At 44.2% G+C, this 17,641-nt stretch overlaps 1 protein-coding gene across 10 annotated transcripts in view; it reads right to left on the reverse strand.

Moving 5' to 3' along the window:
* LOC133530496 (serine/threonine-protein kinase Wnk-like) overlaps positions 1 to 17,641 on the reverse strand; it is a 98,288-nt gene that overhangs the window by 3,938 nt on the left and 76,709 nt on the right. For 7 of the 10 annotated variants that reach the window (XM_061868405.1, XM_061868406.1, XM_061868411.1 and 4 more), the window contains 14 exons: positions 16,328 to 16,556; positions 15,320 to 15,900; positions 14,187 to 14,317; positions 12,655 to 12,764; positions 9,912 to 9,980; positions 8,468 to 8,614; positions 7,864 to 8,025; positions 6,840 to 6,952; positions 5,530 to 5,607; positions 4,626 to 4,775; positions 4,293 to 4,353; positions 3,505 to 3,594; positions 2,300 to 2,514; positions 1,507 to 1,726 (listed from right to left, as the gene is read on the reverse strand). In XM_061868405.1, coding sequence (XP_061724389.1) covers positions 1,507 to 1,726; positions 2,300 to 2,514; positions 3,505 to 3,594; positions 4,293 to 4,353; positions 4,626 to 4,775; positions 5,530 to 5,607; positions 6,840 to 6,952; positions 7,864 to 8,025; positions 8,468 to 8,614; positions 9,912 to 9,980; positions 12,655 to 12,764; positions 14,187 to 14,317; positions 15,320 to 15,900; positions 16,328 to 16,556 — 2,356 coding nt within the window. The remainder of the gene's footprint in view (positions 1 to 1,506; positions 1,727 to 2,299; positions 2,515 to 3,504; positions 3,595 to 4,292; positions 4,354 to 4,625; positions 4,776 to 5,529; positions 5,608 to 6,839; positions 6,953 to 7,863; positions 8,026 to 8,467; positions 8,615 to 9,911; positions 9,981 to 12,654; positions 12,765 to 14,186; positions 14,318 to 15,319; positions 15,901 to 16,327; positions 16,557 to 17,641) is intronic. The other 3 variants (XM_061868407.1, XM_061868408.1, XM_061868409.1) reach the window with 3 other exon arrangements.

The following is a 17,641-nucleotide window of genomic DNA, read 5'->3' on the forward strand; positions in this document are numbered from 1 at the left end:
CCGGTCCGGCACGGTGGCGGTGCGACATACCATAGTCTCCACTCCTCCACCTGGCCAGCTCCTCGCTCGCCGGCACGCCGCCCTGCACGGGCGGGCTGGCGGGCCGCGGTCCGGCGCCAGGGTCCGGTCCGGCACGGTGGCGGTGTGACATACCATAGTCTCCACTCCTCCACCTGGCCAGCTCCTCGCTCGCCGGCACGCCGCCCTGCACGGGCGGGCTGCCGGGCCGCGGTCCGGCGCCAGGGTCCGGTCCGGCACGGTGGCGGTGTGACATACCATAGTCTCCACTCCTCCACCTGGCCAGCTCCTCGCTCGCCGGCACGCCGCCCTGCACGGGCGGGCTGCCGGGCCGCGGTCCGGCGCCAGGGTCCGGTCCGGCACGGTGGCGGTGCGACATACCATAGTCTCCACTCCTCCACCTGGCCAGCTCCTCGCTCGCCGGCACGCCGCCCTGCACGGGCGGGCTGCCGGGCCGCGGTCCGGCGCCAGGGTCCGGTCCGGCACGGTGGCGGTGCGACATACCATAGTCTCCACTCCTCCACCTGGCCAGCTCCTCGCTCGCCGGCACGCCGCCCTGCACGGGCGGGCTGCCGGGCCGCGGTCCGGCGCCAGGGTCCGGTCCGGCACGGTGGCGGTGCGACATACCATAGTCTCCACTCCTCCACCTGGCCAGCTCCTCGCTCGCCGGCACGCCGCCCTGCACGGGCGGGCTGCCGGGCCGCGGTCCGGCGCCAGGGTCCGGTCCGGCACGGTGGCGGTGCGACATACCATAGTCTCCACTCCTCCACCTGGCCAGCTCCTCGCTCGCCGGCACGCCGCCCTGCACGGGCGGGCTGCCGGGCCGCGGTCCGGCGCCAGGGTCCGGTCCGGCACGGTGGCGGTGCGACATACCATAGTCTCCACTCCTCCACCTGGCCAGCTCCTCGCTCGCCGGCACGCCGCCCTGCACGGGCGGGCTGCCGGGCCGCGGTCCGGCGCCAGGGTCCGGTCCGGCACGGTGGCGGTGCGACATACCATAGTCTCCACTCCTCCACCTGGCCAGCTCCTCGCTCGCCGGCACGCCGCCCTGCACGGGCGGGCTGGCGGGCCGCGGTCCGGCGCCAGGGTCCGGTCCGGCACGGTGGCGGTGCGACATACCATAGTCTCCACTCCTCCACCTGGCCAGCTCCTCGCTCGCCGGCACGCCGCCCTGCACGGGCGGGCTGGCGGGCCGCGGTCCGGCGCCAGGGTCCGGTCCGGCACGGTGGCGGTGCGACATACCATAGTCTCCACTCCTCCACCTGGCCAGCTCCTCGCTCGCCGGCACGCCGCCCTGCACGGGCGGGCTGGCGGGCCGCGGTCCGGCGCCAGGGTCCGGTCCGGCACGGTGGCGGTGCGACATACCATAGTCTCCACTCCTCCACCTGGCCAGCTCCTCGCTCGCCGGCACGCCGCCCTGCACGGGCGGGCTGGCGGGCCGCGGTCCGGCGCCAGGGTCCGGTCCGGCACGGTGGCGGTGCGACATACCATAGTCTCCACTCCTCCACCTGGCCAGCTCCTCGCTCGCCGGCACGCCGCCCTGCACGGGCGGGCTGGCGGGCCGCGGCCGCAGGGGCGCGCAGGCCGGGTCGCGGTCCAGCGCCAGGGTCCGGTCCAGCACGGTGGCCGTGAGCGCCCGCAGGGGGTCCAGCACCAGGTAGCTGCGGTCGCCGTCCGCGCCCACCAACGGCCGCGAGCTCTCCACAATCTAGATGGATAAATAAAAATTAAAAACCCATAAAGGCATTAAATACTGGAATCATTGGCGTTTCAAAATTTTCTATATAAAACTTGAAGAGAAAAATCCTGGCATTTAAGGTTGCGTCGCGTAGTGCTGATGAGCGATCTTAACGAAAATGCGAAGCAGTGCGGAGCGGCGAAATGACACACCAAGTACACAAACACGACCGTTCCCGCATCATCATATCGCAGAAATCAAACCAACTGATCGTGATTCATTAGATAAGAGATAAGTTTATTAACCTCAAAAGTTTACACCTAGTACATAATTTCTTATAATATATTACATAGGATTCATTGTCCAAGAGTTTTTCGCTGATACTTAAAATAGGTATGAACCTGTGCTATAAGTACCAGTTACCTTCCATTTGTCTCTATATACTTTATACATGTATTATATCTAGACGGGTGTTATTATAATCATACTGTAAAGAAAGTTATGCACAATCTATGTAAAGATTAGGAAATATTACTAATAATCTATAATAATATTAGAAAATAATTCATTAGTTTCTTCCGTGGTATTTAAGCCCGTGCGCACCTGACTAGGGTCGATGACGGTGACGACGCAGTCGGCGAGCGCGTCCTCCACGCGCACGGTGCGCGCGCGCACGCCGCCCGTCACCACGTACGTGGCGCTCTCCTCGGGCTCCGCCTCCGCCTCGCCGTCCGCCTCCGCCGCCGTCTCCGAGCACAGCGAGCCCGCGTCGCCCTCCTCCGTGCCCGTGAACGACCCGCTCGCCAGATTGTCTTTTGCTACAAATACTGTATTATTAATTTATTGTATGTGTATTTATTTTTTAATAAATCAAATAATAAACTTATAATAATCAACAGGTTGATTTAAAATAGCACTATTTTTACTCATAATTTTAATACTGAAATGAAAATCCAGACACAAAGGTGGAAATTAAGACGAACAAGATATTCAGTCGCAAACCATCGGATATTGTGTGTTGTGTATAAGTGACAACCCTAGCGTACAATATTAAGTGCGGGTAGTTTTCAAAACCCGCGCAGCTAGATGTTGATAAAATTCATCGCCAATTTTCGCCTGTGACTATCAACGTAACGTCACGCTCGAAACGTCAGGCCATATAATAAAAGTAAGTGCAAATAATTAAGTATCGTTTCAGTTTTAACATGGACCAATATTCGGTCAAAAATATCACAAATACGATTTACGAGGCATGTGAAAGTCGAGAAATTAAAAATAGCAAATCAAGGTGAGATTTTAGAATTTTATATTGGTGTGCCAAATCTTATTTTTACATGTGACATCTTGCATTAACGGCAAGTTAGACAACAACATGTTTTCTGAATATTGTTAATAAAGCAAATAAATAAACATTCATATTTTTATCGTCAACAAAAGAAACTAAGTATCTTTAACTCTTTTCCAGGCATAGTACGATTTGTCGACCACATACGCGCCATTAGAATTTCAGCTTTAGCATTCCGATTTAAGGTTCAAATTAGATTACACTTTCAGGAAATGTTACTTGTCTTCAAATGAATCATCAAAGCTGGATTAACTGGAATATATTTGGATTTTTTTGGGAAAACCTTGTAGATTGGTGCGGCCTGGAAAAGGGTTAAAGCATTGTCGCCTAGCAACAAGCACTTACAAATAGTCTAAAACAAATTTATCACTTTAAGTTCATTATTAGAGTAGGTAATTTATTAATGTTATTATAATTATTATTTTAAAAGATATATTAGTAATAGAGACGGGCGGGGCCTCACCGTGCTGCAGGATGCGGCAGAGCTGGTAGGGCGCGCAGGGCTGCACGCGCGCCACGCGCGCCCGCCAGCCGCCCGCCAGCGCGCCGCCCTCTGCACGCACAACACGACACGACCTCACTACTTGTACAAACAACTGCTTTCAAGGGCATAAGGGATTCGGAAATTACTTCAAATTGAACCCTACCACTATAATATATGGATTTGAAAACGTCAGATTTTTTTTTTTCATTTCATTTCATAATATAAAGTTTAGGACATTACTCCTTAGGCTTAAAGCTAATCGCGTCAGCAGAAAAGTTACTTACCTAAAAATCCCACACACGCGATTTTAATACTATCCCCCTTATTCATATGCGTGTACTAAAGTTACGATGCCGCTAATAATCGTTTGTCCCTTTCCGACGTATTGGTATGATGGAAAGGGATAAACGATTATTAGCGGTATAGTAACTTTAGTACACGTTTATGAATAAGGGGGTTAATGTACAAAACTACAGTTTTGCTTGGTGCGCGCCCTTGGTAGGCCCGCACTGTTTATTGTTTGTTTTGTTGTTGTGTAGTTAGTGCTGTTTTTTGAGCTGTTATTTTTATTGAAAAGAAGTATGTTTTCCAAAGGGTATAAGAGGTGCAGTTGTGACTTTTGCTAGCAAGAAATGGTCCGCATGCGAACACTGCACTCCCAAAACCCGGCCTTCGGCCTCGCGTGCGGGCTTTCGGCCCTACTCCTAGGAACCACAAATTTAGTAGGAGGGTTTCAACGGACATAATGTTGTTTACAAAGTACTCACCGTCGTACGCCGCGGCCGCGAGCAGCGAGTGCCCCTCGCCGCCGTGCTCCGGGAACACGTCCTGTACGGTAACATTGTATTATAAACTACAATATATTTACATTTCTTGACTAAATAATAGCTCAACAGGCAATAATTTCGATTTAAAAACCACACTCAAATGGGTTAATATGTTTCGATATAAGAGACACACACACCTCATGTTATTCCTATAAACACCCCATTCGCATCAGTGAACAAATATCATGAAAATAAAGTAAACAATTATGAACTAAAATTATCGCCTTTTAAGAGTTTTAAGTATTGCATTTTCGGTGAAAATGAGAATAGTACCTTGGGCGGCGGCTGCTTGTAGTGCAGCGAGATCTTGCTGAGCTCGTGGTCCAGCTCCGCCAGCCCCGCCACGTGCCGCTTGTGCGCCTCCGCGCCCGCGCCCGCCCCCGCGCCCGCGCCCGCCTCCACCTGCACCACACCACCCAATTGCTGTATTACATACAATCATATTATTATATAACTATACATAGGTTATACTCATAAATAACGAGCACAATTAGTTATTTGTTTTACAAGGGGGCGAAGTTGTTGTTTAACCGCGTGCTAATATTGATACTCGAGCAAGCGAAAGATTCCAAAATTGAACCACGAGTGAAGCGAGTTGTTCGAGAAAGTGGTTCTTGAGCGTTGCGAGGTTTTCAATGCACGAGGATTAAACAAACTTTGCCTCCGAGTGAAACACAAAAATTTTCACCACACCAACACGAGGAAACTACTAACTATGAAATACCAAAAAATTCAAATGAAATCAAATCCAAATGAACATAATAAAAAAATAATCATTCGAAATCATAATTTAAAAGTCAATTCTATTAGCTAACATAAGGAACAAAATTTGTATCTGATTACTTTGCCCCACATGTGGATAAAATGCAACTTTTTCACTCGTTTTTGAACAATCAAGAGGGCCTTTACCAGTTGGTGTGGTGAAAAAAATACTTCCATATTTATTTCTATACTTAAATCTGTTATTTTTGATTAATTATCGCACTCCATCCATCTTTGTCATACTCGCTAAACATAAGCTTGTCTCTTTCCGTGTGCGGGGGCTCGTTAGCACGTGCACATTTCGCGCCGGCCTAGGCGCGTCTAAAGGCAACTTGTACAATTCGTACCAGGTGTACGCTTCAATTTTGGAACCTCTTTAACCAAATCATAAAATGGTAAATAATAGTATAGTTACTTTATGCGGCTGCTGCAGGCGGTGCGTGGGCGACAGCGCCGGGCTGTACTCCGCGGGCGACTGCGGCGACACCGGCCCCTGCCACATGCACAAATACCTTATAGGCTTATACACAATACATTTTTATTCACACTTGCTCGTAAATGTTATTGTATGTATTTGTATACTAAAATAAAATGAGGTATAGTCTATTTTTTTTATCCCGTAGACTAAAGTGACATTTCATGTGTTGCTGGTTTTTTACGTCTTATAAATAGTGATGTGCTACAACCGGTGCTAACCGAAAATAAACTATTGGGAGTTACTTATATAGGCATGTAACACCATTTTGAGGCATTTAGAAAGTTTATATCCAGGTCTAAACACAATATTTCTAATATTTAAAAGCGATTTTATTGTAAGATTAACAGTCGCCTCGAAACTCATAATGCAATTCTTAAATGTGTGAGTGGATTAGTAGTTAGTAGATTTCATTAATTGTTTATTTTGGATCTGAAATTAATTTAATATTTATCGGTTATTCACAAACAGAAATCAAACATCAGCACTATTTATTTTAAGCTGGTCACATTATTTCTGCGTTTGACATTTGTGGTTGTCATTTTAGTCTACGGAATAAAAGAACAGACTATATATTATGCCCAGATTTTCTAAAAATTTCATTATGATGATGGGTTGCGCGCTGGTGGCCTAGCGGTAAGAGCGCGCGACTTTCAATCCGGAGATCGCGGGTTCAAACCCCAGCTCGTATGTATGATCTGCCATTGACCGTCAGTTTCGTGAAGATTGCTAACCGGCCGTAAATGCCCCGGGTTCGCCGATCCCGCCGTGTTTCTTGCTGGTGCCATATTGGGATACCCTCCTACAATTTAGGAGTTAAGTTGGAGGATTAGAGCCAGCGTAGCTTTATTTGACGTTAATAGGCGCATTGTAATCTTTATTTTTAATGGAATACAGTTAAGTGAAAATGCCCTTATAAATGAAGCCGTTAGTTACTAGTTTTAAAAATGTTACGTGTATAATATTTCATGTGTTTTTTTTTCTTATTCTCCATATACAATTTTTTCCAGAGAGACCATAATAATTCTTCATAATTAAATTGCACTCTTCTAAATAATACTAAGCGCCACTTGCACCATCCCATTAGCCCGGGAAAACCGGTTAAATCGTCAACCCAGTGTCAAATTGTACAGGTAACCATGGTAACACCAGGTTTAACCGGTTAAACCCGGGTTAGTGGGATGGTGCAAGTGGTGCGAAGGGTACCTAAGGTAGGCCAAAACATAATATTGTTTGTGCGTGTAACTCACGCTGTTGGAGATGGAGGCGAGCTTGTGCTGCAGCGTCATCATGTACTCGCTGTACGAGTGCGGCTTGTTCGGCGTGCTGGGCTGCGACGAGCCCTGCGACCCCGTCGCCAGACCTGCACACAGACATATATTTATTATATACTAATTAAATTGAATACCAGTAAGTAAACAAACACAACCGAACGTCTACATCGTACTACTAGCGTCACACGAACATTCAGAAACACATTTATTGAATTATATACAAGCGGTAAACACACTTAAAACTCGTCGGAAAAAAAAGAGCTATGATTTTTATAAAACAGTGAAGAGGCCTCATAGATAGATAGATAGATAGAATACTCTTTATTGGCACACCTCAGTAAAAGATACAGCTTAAAGAAAAACTATTGATTAGTGATAGAGCCATCATACCAACGGAGCATCAGATGAAGTTCACGAGGCTTCATGGTACATTCCTTAGCTACTTTACTAGTTATCGTGTAGCTACTTTACTACTTGGTCATAACCATAAATACAACAATTGGTCATACAAGAAAAATCAAAAAGTTGCTTGTAAAATCTAAACCTGCAGTCTAAGATTATTTGTTTTTGTCGCATTTGTTTTAAAATTCAACGAAACAAAGCAAATGCATATATTATACACATAACTTAATAAGTATTTTGTGTTGTACTACGAAGTAAAAGTAATAGTACTACCGCATAGAAAAGAAACTTCCTACAAAAACCGAAGTTTGACAGCAATTCAGGGACGAATCGTACTGTCCCTTTCTAATTTATGGCACTATCCCTTTCGACTATTTAGGGTTGTCAAAATTCATGTCCTTATCTTATCTGTGGTCGAGCACGCAAAGGGAAGTCAAGTTGTGCCAACCCTAATAATTACTCGGAGCAATGCTGCCGAACGAAGCCGAGAATGCCCGAAAGGATCAATGTCGCCCCCCTAGTAGTATCATGGGCAGTAAGAGGATAAAAATCTATCGGTACTTCATGATTCAAAAGCAAGTGAACACTGAAGAGCTACCTTGCAAGTCCTCCTGGATCCTGCGCTGCGCGGAGCAGGCGCGTGCCCGCTGCAGCGTGTTGAGCGGCGCCACGAGGCCGAGGCCGGCGCCGCTGAGGCCGAGACCGGGCCCACCGAGGCCCAAGTTCTGCCCGCCCAGGCCTAGGTTCTGACCCGCTAGACCTGTCAAACATTTTAATATTAGGTATGAGTCATCAAAGTATCCTGCATTGTGTTCGAATCCACCATAAAGCTTTTGACGCTTTTTGGTTTCGCTATCTAAAGCAGTTTTTCTTTGTTAGATATTCTAAGGCTTCAACGAAAATTACAAAAAAAAAATTTAGTCTAAGCATGCCGGAAAATTTTTGAAAAGTGTAAATCGCTTTAGACATACCTAAATTTAGCTTACTAAACAAGAAATACTGTCATAGAACATTTGTAATAATTTTTGTATGCTATAATTAGCAATGAGTGTCTAAAGGGGCATTTACCTAAACTCAGAATATGATATAACCCTGGAAAGCCTTTAAACTTGTCGGAATTTAAGAAGGTTTAAATCGGGCTTCAGTCGCGGTCAAAGGGTCATTAGAGTTTAGAACAAGTTCGCCGGCACAAGAGTACAGACCCAGGTTCTGGCGGTTCTGCGCCATGAGGTTCTGGTTGAGCGCGAGCGGCGGCAGCAGCGGCGCGCCCAGCCCCAGCCCCACCAGCCCCGCCGGCAGCGCGGGCGCCAGCCCCGGCAGGCTGCCCGCCTGCAGGGCTTGCTGCTGAGCTGCAATGCCAAAGACATCTAGGAAATATTGTCGATTTCTCTAACCATTGGCGCTCGAAAGCCTCGTAAATAACGCATCCCTGATAATAAGTTCTTCAGCTTCTTTAAAAAAATAGTGCAAGATTAGGACGTTACATTTGGTAACACTGCTGGCAACTGAAGAATTGATTTAGAAACTATACGATGAATAATTTTCAAATTACGGGTTAATTACTATAAAAAAATATTACAATTAAATAATAAAAACAAATATGAAGAAGACCGCATATAAAGGAACACCCTCTATAAATTTTTTCGTCGCTTTTAACTCTCGTGTCTGTACACATACTCCACATACAGAAGGTTGGTAGAGCAGGAGTTCTCTCTTCCTTGCCGACAGTGTCTAAGCGACGTACGTATACATTTACGAGAGTTCTTGCCGAGTGACGGACTTCCCTGCAATACATTTTATATGCCTTTCCCACACTGAACTTAGTTTCCCTTTTATTTCATAAAAACAGTTAATTATTACGCAAAAGATTTACGACGAAGAAATTCAATTAATAAGAAATAACGTACTTCATTATATATTACCCCTAAAACTAAACTATTTTACAAACGCAGAGACCGGGCCGCCTCGTGAGGAAATTGCAGCGAAAAGCAGTTTGGTCTGTAAAAACGTGCCTCGCCCGAGGCAAAGTGCCCGCGCATGTATTTGTTTCGGGTGAGGCATGTTTTCGCCCACCGAACGGCTTCGCGCTAGTGTTGGTTAAGACTCGAGTCCTTTGAGTCCTCTTCTTTAAGATTCGACTCAGTTTTTCAGACTTATAATCAAGTCGAAACTCGACTTCTTCTCAACTAATTAGAGACCCGAGTCTTTTGTAAAGACTCGTGTACTTTTCAGAGAATTCTCTTTAACAAAACTATTATTAACACATTGTCTGTAAAATTCATGGGTGCCCTAGTACACCATACAATAACGCTTTTTTTTTCTGCTCTAAGTATTTGATAAAACCTACAAAAGTGTTGCCGGAGTCCATATTCGGAGGCCCATATCCTTTTGTGTTTAAAAGGAGTCAATAAAGGCCTCAACGGGATTTCGGAAGTTTTTTAGCGCGAGACTGCGCTAAAAAGAGTTCTTCAAATTTTGCCTCAAAAGACTCAGGAACTAGAGAGACTAACAATAGGTACCTGGCGCGGCAATTTCCTTGCGAGGCGACTTGTTTGTTCGAGGAGTCTAATCACTATGAAATTGATCTAAGTCGATTTAAAGTTTGTATGACATCTAGCGGCAGGGTAGATACAGGTGTGAACTTACCGTAGAGGTCGTTGGCGGAGGCGAGCATGGGCTGGTAGGCGGGGTAGGGCGGCAGGCGCTGCGACAACGCTGGACAGACGTGCGGTTAGTCACTCACGTGCCACACAGTAGGGGACAGGGTACAGTGGGAGAGCGGGAAACATCAGGTTTATGACAATCGTGGTTATAACTGGAGCGGATGGGTTCTAAATTCTAAATTATGTCTTATTCTAAGTCTAAGAGATTTTGAAATAGAGGTGTATTATCAAAGAAAACTTTATAGCGTCGTACATTTACTGCCATCTTTCGACACGTGATTAAAACTTTTAGAATACCATTTGACTTTGATCATTATTATTTCACTGATATGTGTTCCATTTGTTAAATATCAAAAAGAGGCGCCATCTAATATATCAATTGGCAAAGGTATAGGAGCTACGTTTCGAGCGACGGCGCCATAACCTTTAGGTAGTGCCCGGTAAGATGGCGCCACTTTTTGATATTTCACAAATGGAACACATATCAGTGAACGAATAAGGATCAAATTCAAATGGCGTTCTAAAAGTTTTAATCATGTGCCGAAAGATGTCAGTAAACTTACGTCACTACAAAGTTTTCTTTGACAATACATCTCTATTTCAATTCTCTTTAGTAGAGGCTCTAAGTGTATGGCCTGAGTGGACGCTAAATTTGAGCGTGCAGCGGAGCGGGACGTGCGGCGTGCGTGTTTATCAAATGCAAACGTATATGTTATTTCTTGATCTTTATGCACAAAGCTACTTTAGCCTTGTTTTCTGTGACTTATGCCTCATGACTTATTATTTGTGGACGCTCCTATAGGAGCGGCCCCAGTGCACGACGCGCAGATCACTCGTGAGCCCGACGCCACGCTGCACGCCCACTCAGGCCTACACTAACTTGTTAACGCTTTCAGCTCGATTCGAGGGTAGATTAAAAACTATAAACACGATCATCATACTCATGCGAAATAAGTTGAGAGAGAATAAGTTGTAGATCGAAAATACACTGCTGACAACCACTGGGCAATTGTAGACGTTAGAATAATTCTCAATTTCTATCGGTAAAGATCGTGACATTCACGAGCACGCGTGCCTTTTTCAAATTATCATGTCGTAAAAAATTTGACTAGTCAAATTCGCGCGTCATCGTGAATGACACGATCTATATGTCGTGCTGTCTTGATATAGCTTACTGTAAAGTATGGAAGGTAAAGGCAAGGAACAGAAACTCCTTAGGCAGATTTGTTGCAAGTGCCCAGCGGTCAGCTATAAATAATAGTTCCAAATCTCTCCAGAGTAGCGCTAGAGTAGCTAAGAACCTATGCGTTATTGACGGAGTTAAGTGCGCTGTCTATGATTAGATTTTTTTCTCAAGTGTTTTAGGTATTGTAGCGCCACCTATTTATGTTTTTTTGGTATATGGACATTTTGTTCCTTGTCTCTACATTCCATACTGTAATGTGCATTCAATGAGTAAAGCATAATCTAGTGTGAAATGACAACTATTTAGAACAATAGATTGACATAAATGGACGTAAGCAGTGAGCCGCCATTTGAAAAGGATGTCAAAAAGACAAACTTCACACAATAAAAGGTTTACTCTTAATTACTTATTCAAAGATCAACCTACAACTCGTATTTTGTGTCGAGATATCCTCGTACGTTTTGTTGGTTTTTGCGAGTGTAGGTTCTGCCACCTCGTGGCCTAAATCGGCAACATGAGATTGATACTTCGCGTCAATAAGCGGGGGCCTCTTGTGCTGTACGTTACTTGTACCTTTAAAACATTTTCTTTTTAGGGTTCCGTGCCTCAAAAGGAATAAATCGGAACCCGAACTTTGTTGTCCGTCTGTCCGGCGGTCCATCAATCTGTCAAGACCTTTATCTCGGGAACACGTGGAGGTATCAAATATATACCATATAACATATAAGCAGGTCTACACTCACTTGAAGCTGTGAAAAAAGCAAACTTATAAGTTAACGTAAAAAAGATACGGCCGTTTATTGTCGCAAAAAACGTATATTTCGACACTCTCAGGGGAATCAAAATTGATAGGATACTTCCCGTTGACCTAGAACATCGTCTTACACTACAGGGAAAAATTTGAAAACTATACATTTGTAAAATAAGTTTTTGGCAAAAATTTAATTTTTGGTACAAGCTTTTATTGCTGACTGTACTTTTCTGTCCACACGCAACTAATACTCATCGAGACAATTCTAAAAACCCCAAACACAATTAGGTTGCGTTATTATCGCAGAGATCCTATGGCCACCTCCTGTGTCCATCATCAGACCAACTCGATGGTACCATAATATTGCATTGTCATCCGACTTACATATGAATGCAAATTTTCAGCTTCATCGGAAACTGGGAAGTGGGTCAAATTTAACTTGCAAGATTTGATTACAGACCGACAGACCAACGGGACAGATGAAACTAAATAAAAGCTTGTAAAAAAGTTAATTTTGTACGGAATCCTCGGTGGGCGAGTCCGTGTCGCATATGTCTGGTTTTTTAAAATTTTCATAGAATTTGAGATGGAGGGGTCAAATCTGTAAGAAGTGTCAGTTATCAGGAGGGGCAGCACAGAAGCGCCTTTTTTGGCTTAAAGTGTCAATCTCATGTTATGAAGTCTGAATCAGGCCACGCGATGGCAGTTCCCCTGCCTCCTATTGAGTAAACCATGTACGGAGCTACGGCGTGCCGGATCCGTTACAAGGTGAAGACATGGAGCAGTTACCAGGCTGCGCGTTGTTGAGGAGCGAGTTGTGCAGCATGAGGTCGGGCTGCGGGTAGGCCGGCTGGTTCAGTAGCCCCAGCAGGTTCGGCCCGGACAGGTTCTGCTGTTGGCTGCAGGAATAACATTCGTTAGTTTGCAGTAAGGCTTTGGGCTCTGGTTGACGCAATTAGGCGTAATAACAAGTGTGGAGAAACCGTAACATTGTTGGAGAACGTGACGCTATTCACGGCGTCTGGCGTCAGCTGCAGATCAAGACTTAAGGGCTTTAAACTTCTGTTGAAGATTTCTTTTTTTCTCGAGTTCTCCCGGCATTTTGCCACGGCTCATGGGAATCTGGGGTCCGCTTGACAACTACCCCCACGATTTGGCGTAGGCACTAGTTTTTACGAAAGCGACTACCATCTGACCTTCCAACCCAGAGGGTAAACTAGGCCTTTCCGGTTGAAGACTTAAGGGCTTAGAACTTGTATAGTGTCAAAATATATGGGAACAAGGTAATATTTCTTGTTTAATTTGACATATTATATTAATTACGACGACCAGTCTGGCCTAGTGGCTAGTGACCCTGCCTATGAAGCCGATGGTCCCGGGTTCGAATCCCGGTAGGGGCATTTATTTGTGTGATGAACACAGATATTTGTTCCTAAGTCATGGGTGTTTCCTACGCATATAAGTATGTATTTATGTATATCGTCTCTTAGTACCCATATTACATGCTTTGCTTAGTTCGGGGCTAGTTTATGTGTGCCAATATTTATTTATTTAAATAGTTACACCAACTTTATCATATTATATCATATAAAGAAATAGTACCTGGGCGACCGAGCAAAGCTCGGATAGAAATAAATACACTTAAATTGTTAAAAAAAGAAAGCCAATTTTTATGTTAAAAAAATATCGTATAAAATAAGTAAGTATGTTTTAAGTTACAGCCAAAAAACTCAGTGGCCCACTATTTTCTTTTGAGGAGTATATATTGTTATCTCAAACATTAGCTACATTTTTTTAAACTTGTCTAAAAACAATAAAAATTAAAAATAATATATATTAACTTGAACATATAAAAAAAAACAAAAGATAGTGTCACCGGGCGGGATTCGAACCCATACACTGGCTGTTTCTTGCCGTCCGCGTCTTAAACCACTGGACCAGGCGGTAACACGAAATTAGCGACCATATTCTGCGACGAAAGAAAAAGGCATGAAAACTCGAAAACACGCGTTTTCCCAAACATAAGACTAGATCGATTGTTTACCCCCAAAAACCCCCATATACCAAATTTCAGCGAAATCGTTAGAGCCGTTTCCGAGATCCCTGAAATATATATATATACAAGAATTGCTCGATTAAAGGTATAAGATGTAGAACATGACTCAGACTCATGATCGACTTAGGATACTGTCGGATACACCCTGAAACCGTGAAAAATAAAATGAACGAAACTACAAGATGTTTTACATGATTTCGAGGTACGTCTCACAAAGTCGTTCAGGTGGAGTATGGTAAGTAAGGTACGACAGGAGTGGACTCACTTCATGATGTTCTGCTTGAGCAGCATGCGCTGGATGTTCTCGGCGTTGGGGTAGCAGTCCGGCGCGGCGGCGGGCGGCGCCGGGCCCAGCTCGCCGCCCATCGGCGTGCCCACCTGACACAGGGGGATACACTATAACGTGTTTGCTATTTGTGAATAATACCAAGTTATTGGAGGGTCCGAAAACTGCGCGGATTTTGCAGCGAAAAAATGTAGATATGCTATTAATATTTTCGTAGAATTTAAAGTTGTAGAGTAAATTAACTTGATTTGATTTGTAATTATTATTTAGGTATGTGTATCAGAATACTGCTCTGAGTACCACAAATTTAGAATAAAAAAGAGTCCGACTCGCCCACCGAGGTAAATAGGTTTTACCCTTTGGGTACGGAGCCCTGAAAAAGTAAATAGTTTCGTATTTGCTCTAAGAAGAGTGAGTCAACCTGTCTCCATACAAGCAGCAGTAATAGCGTATAATGGAGATATCAACTCAATTTTAAGATATGGCGTAGTAATCTGGGGAAACTGCACTGATAAGCATAATGTATTTATTGTTTAAAAGCGCTGCATTGGAGCCATATTTTCAGTTAATTCTATAGAGTCATGCCATCTATGCCTCTATATCTATGCAGTTTCTGTTTTCGTTCACAAATATAAATATCTGTTCACAGAAAATATATCATTGGGTCCTCGTGTAGTTAGACCGAAATACAAACACAGGTTACCTAAGCCATATGTAAACTTGTCACTTATTTCAAAAAACGCATATATCATGTGCATCACTATCTACAACAAGTTACCTGATCATTTTAAAGACATTATAGCGTTAGAATAAGGCTTAATTTATAGTTTAATATAGTGTAATATGTAAGTACTGTAAACTTGCATATATTGTACAATAAATAAATATTTGATATAAAGTTTAAGTCGAACACTTTACTGTATTAATGATTATCTAAGTTTCTCATGAATGTTCCTAGGGTAAATATGTAAACATAGTTATAAGTATATTGTAAATGTATACCTGAAAAGGTAGTTTCGGTGTAACTAAATATAATTATAAATTTTCGCAATAAATATTTTCACGTACTTTTATGTCTTGCAAAGATAGTTTATATTACACGAACAACTCACTTGACTCAGTCCCAGTAGCGGCGTGTCCGTCGCGATCTGCAGCGGCGTCGTCAAATTCGGCTGCAGCGTGTTCAGCAGCGGCCCGATGTTCTGAAACGCCGGCAGCGGCTGCGGAATGCTCTGTATCCCCGTCGGCATAGGGGCGGGAATCGTCTGCACCGGCCCCGGTACACTGGTAGGTACATTCGGTATGCTATTAGGTATACTAGTAGGTATGCTATTAGGTATGCTATTCGGTATGCTACTAGTTGGCGCGCTACTCAATTCCTGTGGCCTATGATCGGTTAAGGTTTGCGGTGCGTGGGAAAGCTGCGGTACTGAGTACTGATGCGTAGGAACGAATTCTTTCTGCGGTTCTTTGTCGAGCCCGTTGACTTCAGGTTTAGGTTCTTTAGCGACCTCGGAGTAGAGTTTCTGGTCGGGTTTCTCGGGCTCGGGCTCGCCCGGGCGGGGCACGACGGGGCTGACGACGAAGCGCGAGATCTTGCGCGCGGGCGCGGCGGGCTTCTTGTCGCCGTTCTGACACTCTGCGGCGGCGGGCCGCTCGGGCGCCGTGGATCCGCCGTCCGATTGATTGGAACCTGACGAAATTAGTTTTTTCATCACACTTGCTCGAAAAAGATCTTATTTCATGGGAGTTATGATTTGTGAAAAAAAAGCTATAAATCCCTAGGGAGTTATAGCTTTTTTTCTTAAATTATGTCACTTATTCATACAAATCAAGTAGCATAAACGAGTTTTAATTTTAAAAATACTGACGTTTGTAATTTAATATTTTTGTTTATGTTTAATATTATTTAACTGCCGTTTAAAATAAGCAAAGTTGACGCTTTTTAAGCAAAAATAATATTCTATTGACTGTACCAGTTACGTACATTAAAGCTCAGAGGCTGAAAAAGTTTAAATTTAAGTTTATAATACCTTAAATAAATGAGATAATCTTAAACTAAGTGCAATAATGGTCACCGGAGGAGGGAAGAGAGAGGGCTGGGGGGACATGTGGCATACCTATAGAGGAGGCGGTGCTGATCTTCCTGGCGATGTTGTCTATGTGGGCGGGCTTGGGCGGCGGCTCGTGGTCGGGGGCAGCGGGCGCGGCAGGCCCGGGCGGGTCCAGCGCCAGCTCGGCCAGCGCCAGCTGGTCGGTGCTGGCGGTGGGCGTGGTGCACTCCGAGTTGTCCTGGTTCGAGTCCGTCAGGTTCTCCTCGCGCTCCGTCGTCTCGCTGTCGTACTCAGTCTGTCGACCGAACGGTTATTTTACCAAATATTTTTATTAACCTCCTAGCATCACCGACCATTTTAGTCGGTCGGACGTTCGAAAAAATAGATTCTTTAACAATTTTCGGTTTAAGAAAAACACTTGCAGCAAAGAACCCGCGTGTCATCGGTCCGACCTATTATGAGCGATTACCTGCAGAAATAAGGACGGAAACATCCGATTCGATTTTCAAGCGTCGATTGAGAAACTTTTTGCTGGAGAACCCATTATATTCAATTAGTGAATTTTTTGACATAACTATATAACTTATTTTTGCATATTTGACATTGTTTTTGTTTCTTGATTCTATTTCATTTTTATTTTATTATTGTTTTTCAATAAATTCTGACTTGACGATCCTTTTCAGGTGAACATTTCCATTTATTAATTGTTGCTATCTGGATTATGATGTTATTTTTTGTCATTATTAGAATTTATTTTTGACAATCACAATATAGATTCATATAAATTGACATGAATGTAATTTGTAATGCAATCGTATGTTGTGTAATAAATAAATCTAAATCTAAATCTAATTTAAACTTTCACGAAAAACAAAAAAGTGCGGGAAGACATTGAAATAAAAAAAACATTGCAATTTCAATCAGGACGAGGGTTTGGGGATCTCATCCACATGGAATCCAGTCATTAGTATATGTAAGCGAGAACGAATATCGACAGTCATAAATCGAATATCGTTAGTGTTGTGTGTCGGCAGAGTAACATGCCTAGTGCTCAAAACGTTCAAGTTGATAAACAAGACCAAGTGCGAATAGTTCGTAAAACTCCCGCGGCTAGAGGATGTAGATGTCAACTTTAGCCAGTCTTCTCCGAGACCACGGGGACAACGCCGTCCTCGAAACGTCGGAGATAGATTTAAAATTTAATACGCGATTAAATCCCGATTCTATAATTTAAAAACAAATAAATTTAGTTGTATATACTTATGCTAAGAGCTGTCCAATGTAAAGTGAATCGTAAACAACTAAAGAATCCATTTCCTCGACCGTGCAAAAGTGGGATGATTGGGCGATTGAAGTGTGTCAGTCAAACCACCATTGTAG

The sequence above is a fragment of the Cydia pomonella genome, chromosome 23 (assembly GCF_033807575.1).
Source record: "Cydia pomonella isolate Wapato2018A chromosome 23, ilCydPomo1, whole genome shotgun sequence".
In the NCBI taxonomy this organism is placed as follows: domain Eukaryota; kingdom Metazoa; phylum Arthropoda; class Insecta; order Lepidoptera; family Tortricidae; genus Cydia; species Cydia pomonella.